At 26.8% G+C, this 17,703-nt stretch overlaps 3 protein-coding genes across 4 annotated transcripts; 1 reads left to right on the forward strand and 2 right to left on the reverse strand.

The window, feature by feature from the left end:
- Nucleotides 1–130: 130 nt before the first annotated feature.
- OCT59_005282 (uncharacterized protein) lies at nt 131–3,990 on the forward strand (the record flags this gene model as incomplete). Its single annotated transcript, XM_025318303.2, has 17 exons — nt 131–233; nt 318–415; nt 571–605; nt 696–808; nt 882–926; nt 1,012–1,066; nt 1,159–1,297; nt 1,386–1,520; nt 1,619–1,763; nt 1,842–2,003; nt 2,083–2,199; nt 2,290–2,530; nt 2,600–2,672; nt 2,841–3,070; nt 3,144–3,242; nt 3,329–3,467; nt 3,538–3,990. 17 exons carry the CDS (start codon nt 131–133, stop codon nt 3,664–3,666), a joined length of 2,058 nt encoding a protein of 685 aa, XP_025176517.1. The 3' UTR covers nt 3,667–3,990.
- A 1,126-nt stretch (nt 3,991–5,116) lies between these two features.
- On the reverse strand, nt 5,117–5,797 carry OCT59_005283 (uncharacterized protein; the record flags this gene model as incomplete). Its single annotated transcript, XM_066138272.1, has 3 exons — nt 5,117–5,158; nt 5,229–5,398; nt 5,776–5,797. 3 exons carry the CDS (start codon nt 5,795–5,797, stop codon nt 5,117–5,119), a joined length of 234 nt encoding a protein of 77 aa, XP_065997428.1.
- A 1,744-nt stretch (nt 5,798–7,541) lies between these two features.
- On the reverse strand, nt 7,542–12,935 carry OCT59_005284 (uncharacterized protein). Of its 2 annotated transcripts, XM_066138273.1 has the most exons (26): nt 12,723–12,935; nt 12,537–12,632; nt 12,345–12,458; nt 12,202–12,247; nt 12,080–12,108; nt 11,897–11,973; nt 11,780–11,819; nt 11,633–11,699; nt 11,470–11,570; nt 11,208–11,387; nt 10,779–11,132; nt 10,556–10,706; nt 10,391–10,485; nt 10,149–10,323; nt 9,901–10,069; nt 9,750–9,837; nt 9,581–9,677; nt 9,439–9,508; nt 9,201–9,357; nt 8,981–9,135; nt 8,847–8,913; nt 8,665–8,770; nt 8,540–8,592; nt 8,311–8,476; nt 7,853–8,235; nt 7,542–7,780 (listed from the first exon to the last, which is right to left on the reverse strand). In XM_066138273.1, exons 1-26 carry the CDS (start codon nt 12,810–12,812, stop codon nt 7,721–7,723), a joined length of 3,186 nt encoding a protein of 1,061 aa, XP_065997429.1. In that variant the 5' UTR covers nt 12,813–12,935; the 3' UTR covers nt 7,542–7,720. The 2 variants fall into 2 exon arrangements, with proteins under 2 accessions (XP_065997429.1, XP_065997430.1); XM_066138274.1 differs by having other exon boundaries at nt 8,981–9,138; nt 12,537–12,935.
- Between the last annotated feature and the right edge of the window lie 4,768 nt (nt 12,936–17,703).

Genomic DNA, 17,703 nt, shown 5'->3' on the forward strand with positions numbered 1-17,703 from the left:
TTCACAGGTTCACCTACCTGGCACTGTGTGACCGTAAAAAAAGTTTATCTTTACGAATTAGCAGTTTCTTTGCAAGTATTTTTTTTCGCCTTCACACTCAGATCGCGCTTAGAATTTCCTAGTTTTATCAATGTCTTCATTCTCAATTCCAACCCCGTCAGGGTCATCTGCGATCCCAATTGTTGCGCCTACTTCTGAAAAAGAGCCCCCCAAAAGTCCACCTTCCTCAAAAAGTATCTACTTAAGATCTATATGAATTCACATTTTTCTACCTTCATTTATTAAGTCTAGTTCTTCTTTGCTTCTTCTCGTTATAGATTTAACAGCAAACTCCAAAACGCGAACTTGTAGGAATTTAATTATACATGGATATTGTAAATATGAGGGGAAAGGTTGTGAGTTCAATCACGACTTAGTAAGTTAAATGAGCGATCTTTAAAAGCAATGTCATTATGTCGAAAATTTAACGTAATGATAAAGTGACACGCTTTCTTATTGATCTAGTTATTACAATTTGACCTTGATTCCATCTATATTGTAATAAATTACATTCTTTTATTTTATTTGTAGGGAAAATCGACATCGCCTCCAAACAGTCCAGAAACGTAAGTAAATCTTTATGATCCAGTGATTTTTTGCTATTTTTATTTTCGAAAAAAAATATATTTAATTATAATTATTTTATAATTTATCAGTAACAAATCGAAACTAAGCGTTAATTCTCCAGTTTTTAAACCTTCCGTATTACTTTCATCTATTCCACCAGAAGTAGTGAATGCGCCACCTTTTGTTCCTAAAAGCACTCAAGGTTTGATATACTATCGTATTAAATATTCATTGTAACGGTTTAAGCTTAGATGTAAAATATATTTTATTAAAAGTAAATACTCCTGAAGAAATTTCCGTCACTCCTACAAGCACAACAGGTGAGTATTTATTTATACTTTTGTGTTATATCCATATTTAGTAGTTTAATTGTTTAATTTATATTCGTTTGTACGACTCTGCAAGGTTCACCTCAGCAGAAACATTATTATGATTCTGGAGAGCAAGAATATGATAATGAGTACATGATTTACCGATTACTTCCTTATTTATCTGTCTAATAATTCTTAGTTGATAAACATACTTAATAGCAATATTATTTTCATTCTGAAGAATGACATTATACGAACAGACTTTGGGATTTTATCCTCCCGTACCTCCTCCAACCCCCTTTCTCTTGTCGCCTGGAGGTGTCGCAAATCATGGTTTAAATGCACTTGCCAATTCGTTTGCCTCACTAGGACTTAACAATGTTAGCCACATTCAGTTGATTAATTAGTTTTTTTTTTAACGTATCTAAACTTACTTTACTTTCAATGATTTGACGCGTTACATTTTAGGCGACAAATTTTGCATCTAATGAAAATTCTTTATCAGAAGTTCCGTCACATATGAATAATACGAGCTATTTTACGACTTCACACCATTTGGATCCATTTTTATATCAATCCCAGCAGGCTTTATTGCCTCAGCCAGTACGATAATTATCATGAACATTGATGCGGTAATTTGGTTTTCTTATCGAAAGTTTCGATATATGACTGAAATTGAATTTCAAAAAAACTTTTCGCAGTTGCAATACCACCTATATACATCACCCCTACCGCATGTATCCAATTTACATCCACATCAGAAGACAATTCATGCATTTTTTATGTTGGATCATTTACGTGAAGAATTGCAACGAAAGAATGAATCTACTTTGAAAACCGTGAATGGTATTGTTGTCATAATTTATTGTTATTTAATCATTTTAGTAGTTACTTTCTTTTCACTTTAAAACTTATGTTATGTAGCAAAAGATTTTAATTTACCGGAAGAGCTTCATGTATATCATTCCCTGTATCCACTTGACCAACGCCAAGAGAAATCAATAAAGATTTTTGGATATCCAAGTTGGGTATATAAATCAGTTTGTAGTGTTGATGGTCGTGTTTATTGCTTAAGACGCATTGAGGGTAGGCAATCACTGCATTCTTAATTTTATTCTTGCTTATCTTGTTTAGCAAATATTAATTTCGATATTATATGAATAAGGTTTTCGGTTAACGAACGAAATAGCAATGTCAACAATAGAAAATTGGCGACGAATCAGGCACGCAAATATTGTTTCTATACGTGAAGCATTTACCACTAAGGCATTTGGTGATCATTGTGAGCAGTATTTCATTTTCTTTCTTTCTTAATTTTTGATGCAGTAAAGAGATTCGGTATATTAATTGAATCTAATTGATTTTATGAAAGCTCTTGTCTTTGTATATGATTATCATCCTTTATCACAGACTCTTTTCGATAAACATTTTTCATCATCGTCATTGCAAGCTAATAATCTTCCTCAGAGTGGTGGTACTGGCGTTGTTGTTCCTGAAACAGTTTTATGGAGTTATATAACACAGTTGGCTTCTGCAATTAAAACGATACACTCTTCGGGATTGGCAGCGCGAATGATTGAACCTACAAAAATTTTATCGACCAATAAAAATAGGTAAGATTTAATAATGGTCAAAGGTTTTTAACATCATTAATATTAAATTATTAACTTTAACTAAATTAGAATACGAATAAATTGTTGTGGTATAATGGATATGTTGACTTTTGATGGCGGAAAAAATATCCACCATTTTCAGGTTCATTTTATATTATTATATTATTGTTGAAATTCTTGAGCAAATGCACGATTTTAAAATATTTTCATTTTTCAAATTTTAAAATTTGAAGAATTTTTTTTTATTGATAATTTGAATGTGCATGTTTTATAGAATTATTTAAAGCTAATTATTATTGCATTTAATTAGCAAGAAGATCTTATACATTTTGGACAATTGATTATTTCGCTCGCATGTAATTCACTTTCGTCCGTTCTTAACTTACCGAAATCAATTGATTATATTTCTCGACATTATTCGCCGGATTTTAAGAATGTTATATTATACTTATTAAATAAACCAACTCCAACAAAGTCTGTGGATAAAGTTATAGCTATGATTGGACCTCGAATATTACACGAAATCAATAGCGTTCATCAGTAATTATATATACTTTATCATTGTTTAAATCTTTTTATTTTGTTTTGAGATACGATTACTTTTTCTTTCTAGTTATAATGACTTTTTGGAAAGTGAATTAAGTCAAGAATTGGAAAATGGAAGATTAGTAAGATTGCTGTGTAAATTTGGATTCATTAATGAACGCCCAGAGTACGTTGTATTATTTTTTTTTTTCTTTGTATTTAATAAGATGGAAGAATCCATAAAGTCGTTTGTATATTTCCAATAATGATTAGGTTTGATATGGACCCGAGTTGGTCAGAGACCGGAGATAGATATTTAATTAAATTATTCAGAGATTATGTATTTCATCAAGTAGATGAAAATGGTTATCCCGTAGTTGATATGGCTCATGTATTAATGTGTTTAAATAAGGTAGGTTATTTTGTGAATATTTCGTTTTTTATTTGTAATTGTAAAATTTTGATGTATTGTAAATATTTAGTTAGATGCTGGTGTTGATGAAAGAATAATGTTAGTTTCAAGGGATGAACAATCATGTTTAATCGTATCTTATAAAGAGATAAAAAACTGTATTGATTCAGCATTTAGAGATTTATCAAGGAGGAAATGACATTTTTTAATAATTTTGAAAAAAATAACTTATATGAATTTTTATTTCATAAAATATGTCTCTTATTTTAATATTTATTCAATATCATGTAACACTTAATTTGATAATCGAAAAATCTTTTAAACAATTCATTCCTTTTCTAGTTTTCTTGATTTTTTTTTAATGTATTAGTTAATATTTTTATTATTTTATTTTTATTTTTTTTTTATTATTTTATTATTTTTATTATTTTTGAAATAGTAGAATTCAAAATTAGACAGTTTATGAACTGTATCTATATAAGCTTTTTCAATTTGAATTTGAATTAAAGTTATTAAATTTTTTAAAACTTTTTATTAATTTTTTTCTTTACAAATAATAATATGAAGGATTTCTTTATCAGTGATGAGCAATATGAATGATAATAAATTTACAGGATTTAGAAAAATTTCTTGTAATCTTGATGACTTTTCTTATAAAAATTCTTTTTACTACAATTATTAAACTAGAAATTTATTGTAAAATTTCTTAAACAAATAATTTCTAATAAAAAAACCAACAATAAATTTATAAAGTGAAAAGGATCATAAGCAATAGTTTAATTTAAATAAACATTTGTATTTTTGTTTTTTTTTATACCTCTAATTTTGACTGTATTAATATAAATTAGTAAGCTCAGTAATACGAAAAATGTGATTTATTCCAAAATGTTTGAAATTGTCACAATGGTTTGTAAAGATCCTTACATTTTAAAAATCAAATATAAGAACAAATTTACTAGTAATTTTACCAGCAATCCTATTGGTTAATTGATTTAAAAAGGAAAAAAATCATAACAACTTAGTGTAACATTTCCTTTTTTAGGTGTAATTTATCTATATATAATAGGATCTTTAAAAATTTTCAATAATAAATTTTATCTTAGGTTTTTGATAACTTATGGAATTCTTTCTGCTGGTAACCTCACATTTCTGAACAAAGACTACATTTTTAATGATCCTGAATCAAATTACCAAAGTGCAAATAAAATCAAAAAGATATACACTCCCACTTCAAAAGTTTAGGACCACCTTATTTTTAATAATATTTAATAAATTTTGTTTTTAATTATATAATTTTTTTTTTAAAAAAAATTCTTTATATTGTAATATTTTAAAAAAAATGCAAAATTACTAAAATTACTATATTATTATTTGTAAATCATATAATACAAGGTTTTTTTTTTTATGGTAAATTTTTAACTTTTCAACCAGAGTACAGTTAACTTTTGTTATAACGAACCCTAGGGTCCAGACCTCAACTTTGTTGGAGATCAATAGTAAGTATAATATTAGCATATCAATTTATTGGAGTACGAGCTTCACTTCTTTATTTCACTGGCAGATTTTTAGGTCTGTGATACCGCCTATCCTCTCGTTGTGTACATCCAAGATATGCTGTAGCACAACCTGTAAAAATTTTCTTTCTTGTATTAAGATGTATATCCCGAACCTCCAATAATAACCAGACCCATCTTCAAGCGGTAATATGAAAATATTTATTAATTGGTGGAAATTTTTCTTTATTGTTTCAAGATCACATACATTGGGCTGAAATTCTGGAAAAATGCATTCAACAAGTCGTAAATCAAGCTCTATTTCAAATGCTAATATTACTGGTTCATTCAAGTCTTCTGCATCTTGAAACCGCTTGGAAATTATTTCTTGTACCTCTTCCAAACCATATAAAAGTCCATCAGTTTCACCATCATATCCTGCATAATATCATTTAGTAGCTCAAGATTCATAAGTTGGGAAAAGGGAGTTTGACTGGAATCAGTATTTATTTGAGGAATCGGTTCATTTAAGCCATCTTCAAGTTTCTTTTTTTTTCTGGACTTTTCACGTATTCTTGCGTTTTTCATAACATTTATTGCAAGTTGAATACTCTTTCTGTGGATTGGCACTACAAGGATAGTAAAAATCTGCCTTTTTCTTTATGCATGAACAGTGAGTACAATTTTTTTCATTAAAATTCGGACCAGAATATTCTATTGTATGGACGTTTTATAATTTATGATTTTAATTTATTCAACCTTAATTTTCAATTTTAATCATCATATTAGCATAATATCACGAATAAAATTAATACCTCTCAAATTTTCTTTATTCATTTTAGTTTTCTTTGCGCAGTGTTTTTTAAAGTAAAAATAAGTAAGATTAATCAAATATTTAAATAAATGTGTGTTATACACAAAAGCGTGATTCCCTCCCATTAATAATCTATTTTAGAATGCGAATCGTGAGATTTTATGCATAAATAATTAATAATTTAGTAGTACTGAAACATGTTTTACTGTAATTTTTTATTTCTTTGACTCAGACGAAAGTGTTAACTTCTATTTACAAATTTTAACAAGTCAATATTTTAATTTTACGACTATAGAATATTTTGATATTTACCGACCTGGTAATAGGTCGGATCAGATCGGCTTCACGTGACTGCCACTTTTTTTTTGCCGTGGCTAGGGTTATTTTCCCCTGCGTAACCGTGAAAGTGCATTTTCACGTGATCACTCATTTTATTTATCACCCTACCGCGTTTCCACTTTTTATATTTTCGAGTAAGTAAAAACTTATTTGTCACTCTTTATTCGTCACCTGCACTTTCACGTGCAACTGCATAATGCCGTAATGCCGTGCTTTTTTTCACGGTTACGCAGGGGTAGTTGGCTAGGGTTGTAGATTGCGTCATGAATTCACAAGAAAATCGTTAAATGACTTTGTGGCAAAAATTACCTTCTTGACCCTTCTCGCATTACTTTCTTGACCCAGTCAAAATATGCATGATTATGTATGACAAAAATGTTCCTTTCTTGACCTGAAACGCGATTGTGATAAACAAAAAAGAAATTTTATTTTTTATTTATATTTAACAAAAATAGCGTGCAATCTGTCTTTTGCGAGTTGCGAGCATGGTCAATACTTTTTTATTTCTACAATATTGATAAAATTAAAATAATTTTATTTTATTTACAAAAGATAGCTGATAAAAAGATTACATTTAAGAGAAATACATTAATTAGGTAATATATACTAGCATAAAACTAAATATTAAAATATTAAAATAAAAAAAAAAATAAATTATTTTGTCATTTAATCATTAATGATAAAAAAATTTAATCTTTGTGTATATCTCTTGAAAAATTATGAAAATAAGAAAAATAACAACGCGTTAATGTTTTTTGCAGGTCAAGAAAAGAACATTTTTGTCATACATAATCATGCATATTTTGATCAAGTCAAGAAAGTAATACGAGGAGGGTCAAGAAAGTAATTTTTGCGACTTTGTGAGAATTATCGTATTATATTACTACCTGAATTCCGCACTCAAGAAATGATCCGACGTGGGCAACGACGAATTGGATCCAAGACTGCTCGAGCCATGTGTACATGGTCACATTTTCGCTTTCGACAGCATTTGATCCATAAGGCATGTGAATATCCATGGTGTCAAGTTATAATTTGTACAGAAGAATATACAAGCAAAACTTGCGGATTCTGTGGATATATTCATAAAAACTAAGCGGATCTAAAGAATTTTGCTGTCCCCAATGCAAAACAAAACTTGATAGGGATATAAATGGTGCTCGTAATATTCTCTTACGATATCTCCCAAAAAAGGAAAAAGAGTCCTAATTTAAACTTTGCTTAATGTGGAGTTTTGTTAGTAATGATAGGTTTTAATGTAAGCGCAGATAAACGTTACGAAATATAAATCCGACCAATAAAATTCGTGAAGTCACGTTACCGAAAATTTGAAATTTGATACAGAAATGCAAAGAGATCGTAGAATCGGGATTTAATGTTTGAATAAGGAAACTTCAAAAAAAAACCTAAAATAGCTAAAATAGAAGTGACAGCTCTTTAAAAGAACATTTTACTCTGCAATCATGATTTTAGCTAGCCTCTAAAAACTCTGTAGCACATTTGTAGTGTCAAGATAATACCATGAGCTAATTTTTTATGAAGTATTATTATAAACTACTTTATTAACGTATTATATTATAAGCTAAAGTAATATAAACTTTTTCTCGTTAACGCCGACGTTTAGAGTGAGAAACAGATGTACCATTGCTTGATGGAGTTTCTTTTCGCTATAATAAAGAGGAAGGTAAAATTAGAACTGTACCTAAGCGATTTATTTAAGAGATAAATATTAACATTACTTTTGGCCTTTCGTCTTGTTCCTCTTCATCTCCAGATTCTTTTTGTATAAGATTTATAAGTGTAGTACATCTTCTAGCAATTTCACTCGTTGTCCTTGATTTTATAAACCAATTAAACTTGAACATATCTACACTTTCAATATCACTACGTATCTTTTCATAAACATCATCAGTCCCATATCCATACTTTGCTAAGGCAATTAACAAATATCTATCTTCTTCTTCTGTATATAATGATTTTCCTTTGCCTTGATTTGAAATTTGCAACTGATGTCCTGGTTGCCGATAATACTTTACTTTCGACTTAATTAACTCTTGAATATCAGCTGTTTGTTGTAATTTGGCTTCACCTCGTTCTACCTTACTAATTATTTCTTCATAATCTAAATTAAAAGTAAACGAATAGATAAATAATTATAATTAATTATAGATAATTTTAAGAATACCCTTCCACTTACTAGGTAGTTCGCGATATCGATCCCAAAACACCTCTGCATATGCCCTGACTTCTTTTACAGTTTTGCCTTCCATTTCTTCGGCAATTTCTTCAATTGCATCTCTTCCCCATCTTGCAGATGCATTCACAAAATTATTGAAGTCGCGTTTACTCCAATCTTCAAAAATCTATTTCATTATGATAAAGATTAATTATGTTAAATATAAAAGACTAAAATTTATATTACAAACCTCATTCATTAACCTATCTCTTTCTGACTCTTCGTCTTCAGTGAGAGGTTCAGCTACAAATAACGATTCACATAATTTAATTTAATAGAATATTGTATAATGTTATAATTACAATATATGCTTGCCATTATCAATTCTTTCTTGTTCTTCCTGACGTTCTTGTTCACGTGATTCAACATCATCATCATCTCCTTGCGGTTCTGGTAAGGGAACTTTATAGCCCGCCAATTTCTATTAATGTCAAAAAAAAAAAAAAATTTTATTATAAGCTAGCATTATTATATTAAAAAAACTATCATTAACATACTTGTTGATAGTACATGTCTCTTTTTAATAATTCCACCAAGCGTGGAGGGTAGAATTGATGCTCATTGCTAAACAAATAAAAAAAAATTTAATATAAATCAGATAAAATTGAAATAAGAACAACATAATACAAACATGGTTATTTGTTTCGGTGCTTTTGGAGGTTTGGCTTGAGTTGGTTTAGTCGTAACACGAAGTGCTTCTCTATAATATGAATCAACGGCATAATTGACTTTACGTTCTCGTTTAGGTGGTTCTATCCAATTAAAACGACCTAATTCATTTTTCTTCTGCTAAATATTATATACCAAGTTAATGACTGCGTTTAGAATTAAAGTTAAAAATTAAAACTCACTCTATTACTCCAATCTTCGCCTTGCCATTGATAAGCCGATTCTGACGTAAAATTTTGTAAATCTTCCAATCCAAGACCTTGATATTTAGTTGAGAGCTCGGCTGTTTTTTCTTCGCTTTTGCGGAGAATTTGATCAATGTCATCATCCGTGACGGTACTAAATTTACGGTCAGATTAAAATATAATAAAATTAATTTTCACAACAAAAGAAGTTTAACAAAAAAAATATTATTCTTACCTATCATTTGAAGTGAATATACCTTCCGCACCATGCTGAATCATAGTCAAGAGTTCTTCCTTGGTTGCAGCTATTGTTAAACGTGAATTATACATACAATTTTCATAGTTTAATCAAACCGGATTATTATTTTATTACGAACCCTTTTGCGTTTGAGCCAATCGTCCTTGTTGAATAACAAGTTGATCTAAACGCAACTTTTGTGCTGCTCGTTCTAGAACCTTTTCTTCAATTGCGTTCTATTAAACAAAGAAAGAACTTATTAGTTAAAATTCAGGAATTTTAAATATATTATACTAAAGCATACTAACTTCAGTTACAAAACGGAATACGTAGACTTGTTTTGTTTGCCCAATACGATGAGCACGATCCTGTGCCTGAAGATCAACTTGCGGATTCCTTATAGATAAATAATTAATCAATAAAATAATATAAGATAATTTATAATGGACTAATTCTCACCAATCACTGTCATAAAGAATCACAATGTCGGCGGAAGTTAGATTGATTCCAAGACCACCAGCTCGAGTTGTAAGTAAGAAGATAAACTTGCTACTACCCGGTGCATTGTATTCATCAATTGCAGAGACACGCTCATCTTGTTTTGTTTGTCCGTCAATACGACAGTATTCTAAAAATTGAATTGATTAAGCAATGGATATACTATAATATATAAAATTACAATTATTTATATTGTACAATCGACAAACCATATCCACGAAAAATGCAATAATCTTCTAATATATCAAGGACACGACTCATTTGACTAAATAATAGAACACGAGATCCTTGAGCCTTCAACCGTTTTAGAAGTTTATCTAGCACAATCATTTTACCGGCATTATCAACTAAGTGTTCATCAGTTGTGTAAGGAGGACCAGGCTCCTAATACAAATAATAATAATTAATATTATTCGTTAAAATATTTTAAAAAGAATTTTACGACACATACTGCACCGTCAAAAAGATATGGATGATTGCAACATTTTCTCAATTGCATTACAATATTCAACAATCGTGTCTTGCTTTCACTTTTATTAATAATACCTATATTGTGAAAATCAATAAGTCCTTCTCTGATTCCATGCTCAAAATATTTACAAAAACAAATACATACCATTAACAGCAGCAATATCTTTCTCCAAGATTCGCTGATACCATTTACGTTGCATTGATGACATACCGACATACAAATTTATCTCTTTTTTTGGTAGAAGAGATTTTTCAACATCGGATTTTATTCTTCGCAAAAGGAACGGCCTTAAAACCTATAAATAGTACCACATAGTCGTTAGTATTCATGATATAAGTTTACTAAAATGATATTTAAAAGATAATACTTTATGAAGTTGCTGAATGACATTGTCTTGATTGCCGCCTTGAGAACTAAACCAAGAATCAAAATCTTCTGACGAGCTGAAAACATCTGGTAAAAGAAAGTTTAACAAAGCCCACAACTCATGAAGATTATTTTGTAATGGTGTTCCGGTAATCAATAAACGATTCCTTGATTTAAAAACCCTGACAATCTGCGAAAGCATAGAATTCTCATTTTTTATACGATGAGCCTCATCAATTATTATATACTGAAATGCGAACTTTTTTAGATGCGCTTTTTCAATCAAACATAATTCGTATGATGTTATGCAAACTTGGAAATCTTGAGGTAATAATCGATCATTTATTAATTGAGCCTGTATTAATATATAAACCAAATGATCAATAATCTCATGAAATAATAGTCCAAATTTAAAAACATAATATGTTACCCTCTCATCTTTATTTCCTTGAAGAAGAAGTATATGAAAATCCGGTGTCCACATATTGAATTCTTTCTGCCAATTGTTCAATGTTGATTTGGGAGCAACAACTAAATGAGGACCGGGTATATTTCGATAATGCTTTAAATATCCCAAAAATGAGATGGTTTGCAATGTCTTGCCGAGACCCTTATTTTCGTTGCATTATAAAAAATATATATATATTAAAAAAAAAACACTAGAAATTAAAGATATAAAGGTTATAATTTACCATTTCATCGGCTAGGATACCGTTAATTCCATTTTCAAAAAGCGATATCATCCAATTCAACCCTTGTAGTTGGTAATCACGCATAGTTCCATTCTTTATATCTATAGACAAAATAATTAAGATAAATATCCTAGTATTTTAAGTGATTTAAAAATTCACTTACAATTTGGTGATTCATTAAAGACAGTTGGAACATCCTCTGATTCATCTTCTACATCTTCGAGTAATTCCTATATATAATATAAATATAAATTTAATAAAGTATATAAATTATTAGTAAGAACATTCAAAACTACATGGATGAACGAACCTTATCTTCTTCTTTTTCTGTTTTTCTATGCCGACGAGAGCTATACCAAGAGAAGAACGAATTAAGTACAATATCTTAATGGCATTTAAAATACATAACATTAGATATTATCGTTACCCATCGGAATTTTGTTTTGATTTATTTAACTTTTCGGTTTCTTCAACAAGTTCTTTAAATCCTTCGTCTTTAGATTTCTAGAAAGATAATATTCGATTGTAAATTATCCAATATGGTGTTGATTCTTTTTTTCGCAAGACAAGAAAGATTCATTTATATTTTAATTAAAATCGTATTATTTACCTTCAGATCAATAAAATGCGAAAATAGTTCTTGAAATAGTAAAAAAAATAAAAGCTATAAGCAACAATCGAGAATCCATAACAAATCGTTGCCGATTAAACGATTTAATAATAAAATGATACCTGAATGCCCAAGTAAAAATTGGAATCTTCTAGCAGTATCTTTGATCTGTAAAGAATAGATGGCAATTATCAGAACATTAGAATTCTAAATTCAAGAACAAAACCCTAAAGATGATGAAATTCGATGGAAAATCCTGATGCACCTTTGATTTATTTAATTCTCGTTTATCATTTTCGAAAGCTTCCTTTTGAGCTTTTCGTTCATTTCTTAGGCGGTGAAGTCCTTTCATAGGATTACTTGATTTTGCTAAGGAACTCTGTTGATAACAAAAAGAGAAGGGCTATTTAATAAGAGGATTTCAACTCGATAACTATCAGAAAGAAATAATTAATACCTGTACAGACTCATCAGAATTCTGTCCCGGTTCAGGTTCTAATCGCGCTTCCAACATTATAACGTCTTCATCAGCGATTGTCATATGGTGCGAAATCTTGGAAAGTATTTAAAGAGATTAAAAAAGTCTTAACGTTGACTAATCAATTAATCAAATAGTGAAAGTAGAAAAATAATAAAAGGGTACCGCGGGCGAATCCGAGTGATCACCATTTTCTTTTATAACTTCTGATTCGTCGTTATATTCAAGACTTGTGTCAATATCCATTGAAGACATTTTGAAATGTAAGTCAAAAAGAAACTGGTATTATTTGAACTTTCAAACTGAAGGAGAAAGGAAGTTATTTTTACTTTTTTCTTTTTTTTTTGAACAGAAAATCGCGTATCAGATTTGATTCGGCATTTTTTTCGTGATCTGGTACAATTTTAAATATTATTTCCGTTTTGGTTAGTAATACATTAATATAATGGTGCATTACTATATAAGACGCTAAGACGCGTACTAGCATAGCTTAAATGATGTAATATCATCTGATAATAGATGCATTGCGATTGGGCGATTGGACAAATAAATGGTAATATTTTTGATAAAGAATTTTGTCCAGTAAAATACCAGAAAAAATGAAACTTAAAAAATCATAAAAATTAATTTAGTTTTGGATTGGCTAATTGAATTAAACCAAATTTTATCACTTTTTGATTTTACTATACATAAAAATTTAAAGGTATAACTTTATTACTTTTTCAAAAATCAATTAAGATTAACTAAAATTATCAAATTAAATGGATATTTTTTAATTTGTAATTTAAATTTTAATATAATAAATTTTTTAGTTTTTTTATTATAAAATCATATTAATTAAATTCCTAAAATTTTATTTCATTAATTAATTAATAAAAATCATATAATATATTAATTAATTTATATATAATAAAAAATAAAATAATAAAGTAAATATGAATTGTTAGATTAAATTATAAATATAGTTGTCTTTAAATTAATTTTTAAAAAAATGTAATTTTAGCAAAAATTTTTAAATTTAAAATATTTTTATTTTATTTTTTTATTTTTGCAAATCATTTATTACTGTTTTTGATTTAGTTGAACCTATAGATAGTTCTTAAATTGATTTTTGAATTTCAGCAAGAATTTTGGATTTAAAATATTTTTTTTAAAAAAAAGTAATTATATAATTAATATATTTTAAGTTAAAAAATTTTAAAAAATTTCAAATATAATTTCTGCTATTAAATAAATTAAGTTGTTTAAATGAAAATATCATATGAAATTAAAAATTATATAGATTTTATTGTCATTATACCAATTAAGATTGAAAATCAGGAGCGAGAAATCTCAATAAAATTTATTATTAGTAAAATAGTTTTAAATAAAATTAAAAGCTTTTATATCCAATAAAAATAGACCAATCTAAAATATCAATTTCTAATAATCATTTTGTATGAAATAACCTACTGTATATATATATTTTAAGTAAAAAATTCTTTTATATTAAAGTTTACAATTTAAGCTTCAGTTGCCTGTATTTAAAAAACTTCATAAATTTAAATATTTAAGTTTAAAAATCTAGTAAATGTTTTTATTTCAATATGATATCTAAACTAGATTTGCCAAATTTGGGATCAAAATAATTAAATATAAAGGGAAATTAATAAAGTTAAAATCATTGATAGTCAAGTAGTTGCTAAAAATATAATACTTTATAATGATATTAATTTTTTCCTATATTTCTTAAAATATTTATGTCCAACTACAAAATATTTTAATCTTTTAATTTTGAGTTAAACTGATAAACAAGATTACTAATCTTAAAATTATAGATCTTATTCTTTGGTATATAAAAAATATAATAGTAATAAAAATGTGAAGCTTCATGAATATTTCTGAAATTGGTAGGCATTTTAATGCAAAAATCAGAAAAGAAACCTCATTTAATTCTGGTCTTAAAATCTATGCTTCAACTCAGCTTTTTAGTTCTATTCAATTTATTATTAATTATATTAAGTTATAATTTAAAGATCATACTGACAAGAACCCAAATAATACTAATATAATTCATAAGTAAACTTTAAATACTGAAATAAAAATACATTTTATGATATAACTCTGTCAATATTAAAGCTAAAAATTTGATTTTACTATCATTAGAATCTTTTCATCAAAACAAATCTAATGATATAAATTTTATTAAAATCGAATCACTGGTTGTGTTAAAAACAGAAGTATGTAGCATAACAAAATATTTTAAAAATACTTCTGTAATACGCAACTTTTGAAAAATTTTAATATAAACTCTACGCAAACTCAAATGTGAGTTGTATCAGTATTGTTCAGAGTCCTACTAACAAGATAATTTGTGATAATTATACCAGAAATACTTTAGAAATTTTTAGCTAGTAGAATAGCTGAAAAGCATTTTCCATCAATTAGTATTGATTAAAAGTAGATATAAATTTATAAAAAAAAAATGGGTATATATTTTCAATTACTCTAAAATTATAGCTAAACTCTATAAATCAGGTCTAGATGATATTGAGAAGTTTTTTGACTTATCTCAAGTAGAAATTATATAACTTAACTGTAATTAGTTATCAAGTCTATAACTAATATTATCATCTTGAGTTTCAATTATCCTATTTTTTTAAATAGTTGAGTACAATTATTCATAATTTACTAATTTTGTTACAAAATAATTTCTTTCAAAAAATAATACAACTCACAAATAAACTTTAAATACTAAAGTAAAAATACATTTTATAGTATAACTCTGTTAATATTAATATTAAGAATGTTGATTTTACTATCATTAAAATCCTTTCATTAAGACAAATTTAATGATATAAATTTTATTAAAATTGAATTACTAGTAGTATTAAAAATAAAAATATGTAGAATAATAAAATTTTAAAAATACTTTATAATATATAACTCACAGGTTGAAAAGTGAAAAATCAGGCATCAATCAGTCACTAATCAGTCATCAATCAGATAGCTGATTGGTGACCAATTGGTGCCTGATTGATGCCTGATTTTTCACTTTTCAACCTGTGACTTTTGAAAAATTTTAATATAAACTCTAAGCAACTTAAATGTAAATTGTATTAGTATTGTTTGAAGTTGTATATTTGAAATGTATGCCAAATTAGCAGCATAGCTGCAGCATCACATCCACAATTATATAATATATTTAACCAGAAAATTTATAATTATTGTGTTGCACTAATAAATATATCTACATATCATACTAGATTTTTTCACTTTTTTTCCACACTTTTCCAAAATATTTTTAATTTATTATTTATACTTATTAATAAAATTTAATAAATTTTAGATAAAAAAAATTCAATAAAAATTTGTTAAAAATTAGATAAAAATTAGATAACATATGGGCCGATCCTTGGAATCTAATTTTTTTACACAAAAATAATTTTATTAAAGCAAATATAAATTATCATTTATATAAGAATAATAAATTTATACCAGATAATGCAAAAAAAACTAATTAATTATATAATTTTTAATTTTTTTTTAATATAAGATATCATTAAAATTTAAAAGATCAAATATAACTCTCATGACAAAATCATTGATAATTCTTCGTAGAAATAAGCTATACAAATAAATTTACATTCATTTGAAAGAGAAAATCGAGATCTATCTAATGAATCTAAAATCAAGTGAATTGAATCACTAGCTGTTCAGTAATCACGTTCAGTATATTATTGAATTTTATCTAAATTTGATCATTAATTACTTCACATATAGTGATTCAATTTGAATGATCTTTGCTCCCTAAGGTGATGCCAACTTTTATCTTTAAAATAAATTTAAAATAATTCGTTTAATATATGTAGATGTTTAGGAATCATCAATTATATTATTAATATAAAATTTTATAAATTTGATAAAATCTGATATAAAAAAATTTATTAAATACCTGTAGATGCAAGCTACACGAATGAAATTATATTCATTTGAAAGAGAAATTGAGGTCTATCTAATAAGCCTAAAATGGAATGAATTGAATCACTGGATTGTGAATAATTACGTCTAATATATTTATTTTTAATTTTTAAATTTGATTTGACTTTGATCGTTAATTACGCCTCATCCAGTGATCCAATTTTCCTGATCTTTGATTCTTACGATAGAGCAAATTCTCAGCTTTCAAATGAATGTAAAATGATGACGTTAGCATATCTCCAGGAATAATAATGCACGATTTTGTCACCTGCATAAAGTCCGATCTGAAAATTTTATTTCTTACCAAAAAATGCTTTCATAAGAGAATCCCAAATTCTTTTACTTTATTTAAAAGATTTTATTTGCCATTTAAGGATTTTAGTAGAATAAATCTAATAAAATAATTTTAAAAGATAAAAAACAAATATATAATTAGTTATTTTGAAAAAAAAGAATATCTTATTATTCATTTTACAACTATTTTACATCATAATTATTTTTTATTTGCATGTATTTTTTACAAAGAAAAAACAATAAATTAATGCTAAAAATTATGAAAAAATATGTCTTATCTATGTATATAAAATATTAAGTTTTTTCTTTTACTTACCACTTAAAAATAACTGCTATATTTGCTTATAAACTTTTTTGTCATATTTAATAAAAGTGAATAGAAAAATGATGGAAAAGTGATGGGAGTGATGGGGAAAAAGAAGTGGTTATTATGAATATTGATTAAAAAAATTTTTTTTATTTTTTAATAAATCTGAGTTACGTAAATATGTAACACATATTTAATTTAGATTTGTGTAATGTTAATCTTACTAAAATATTAAATTTTTATAAAATCTTAATTTAGACTAATTCCAAAAATCGGCACATATGAAAATTTATCAAATTTCATTAAATTTATCAAATTTCATTAAATTCATTAAAAATTCATTAAATTTTAAATAAAAATTCATCATATGTATGACTTTAATATTATATTGAAACTTATTAAAAATATTGAATTGATAAGCTTCTAATTACAATGAAAGTTTCTGCAAAATTAAAAATATGGTTTTAAATTACTTAGACATTTCAATTTTTGGAATTAGTCTAAATTAAGATTTTTATAAAAATTTAATATTTTAGTAAGATTAATATTACACAAATCTAAATTAAATATGTGTTACATATTTAT

The sequence above is a fragment of the Rhizophagus irregularis genome, chromosome 13 (assembly GCF_026210795.1).
Source record: "Rhizophagus irregularis chromosome 13, complete sequence".
Classification (NCBI taxonomy): domain Eukaryota; kingdom Fungi; phylum Glomeromycota; class Glomeromycetes; order Glomerales; family Glomeraceae; genus Rhizophagus; species Rhizophagus irregularis.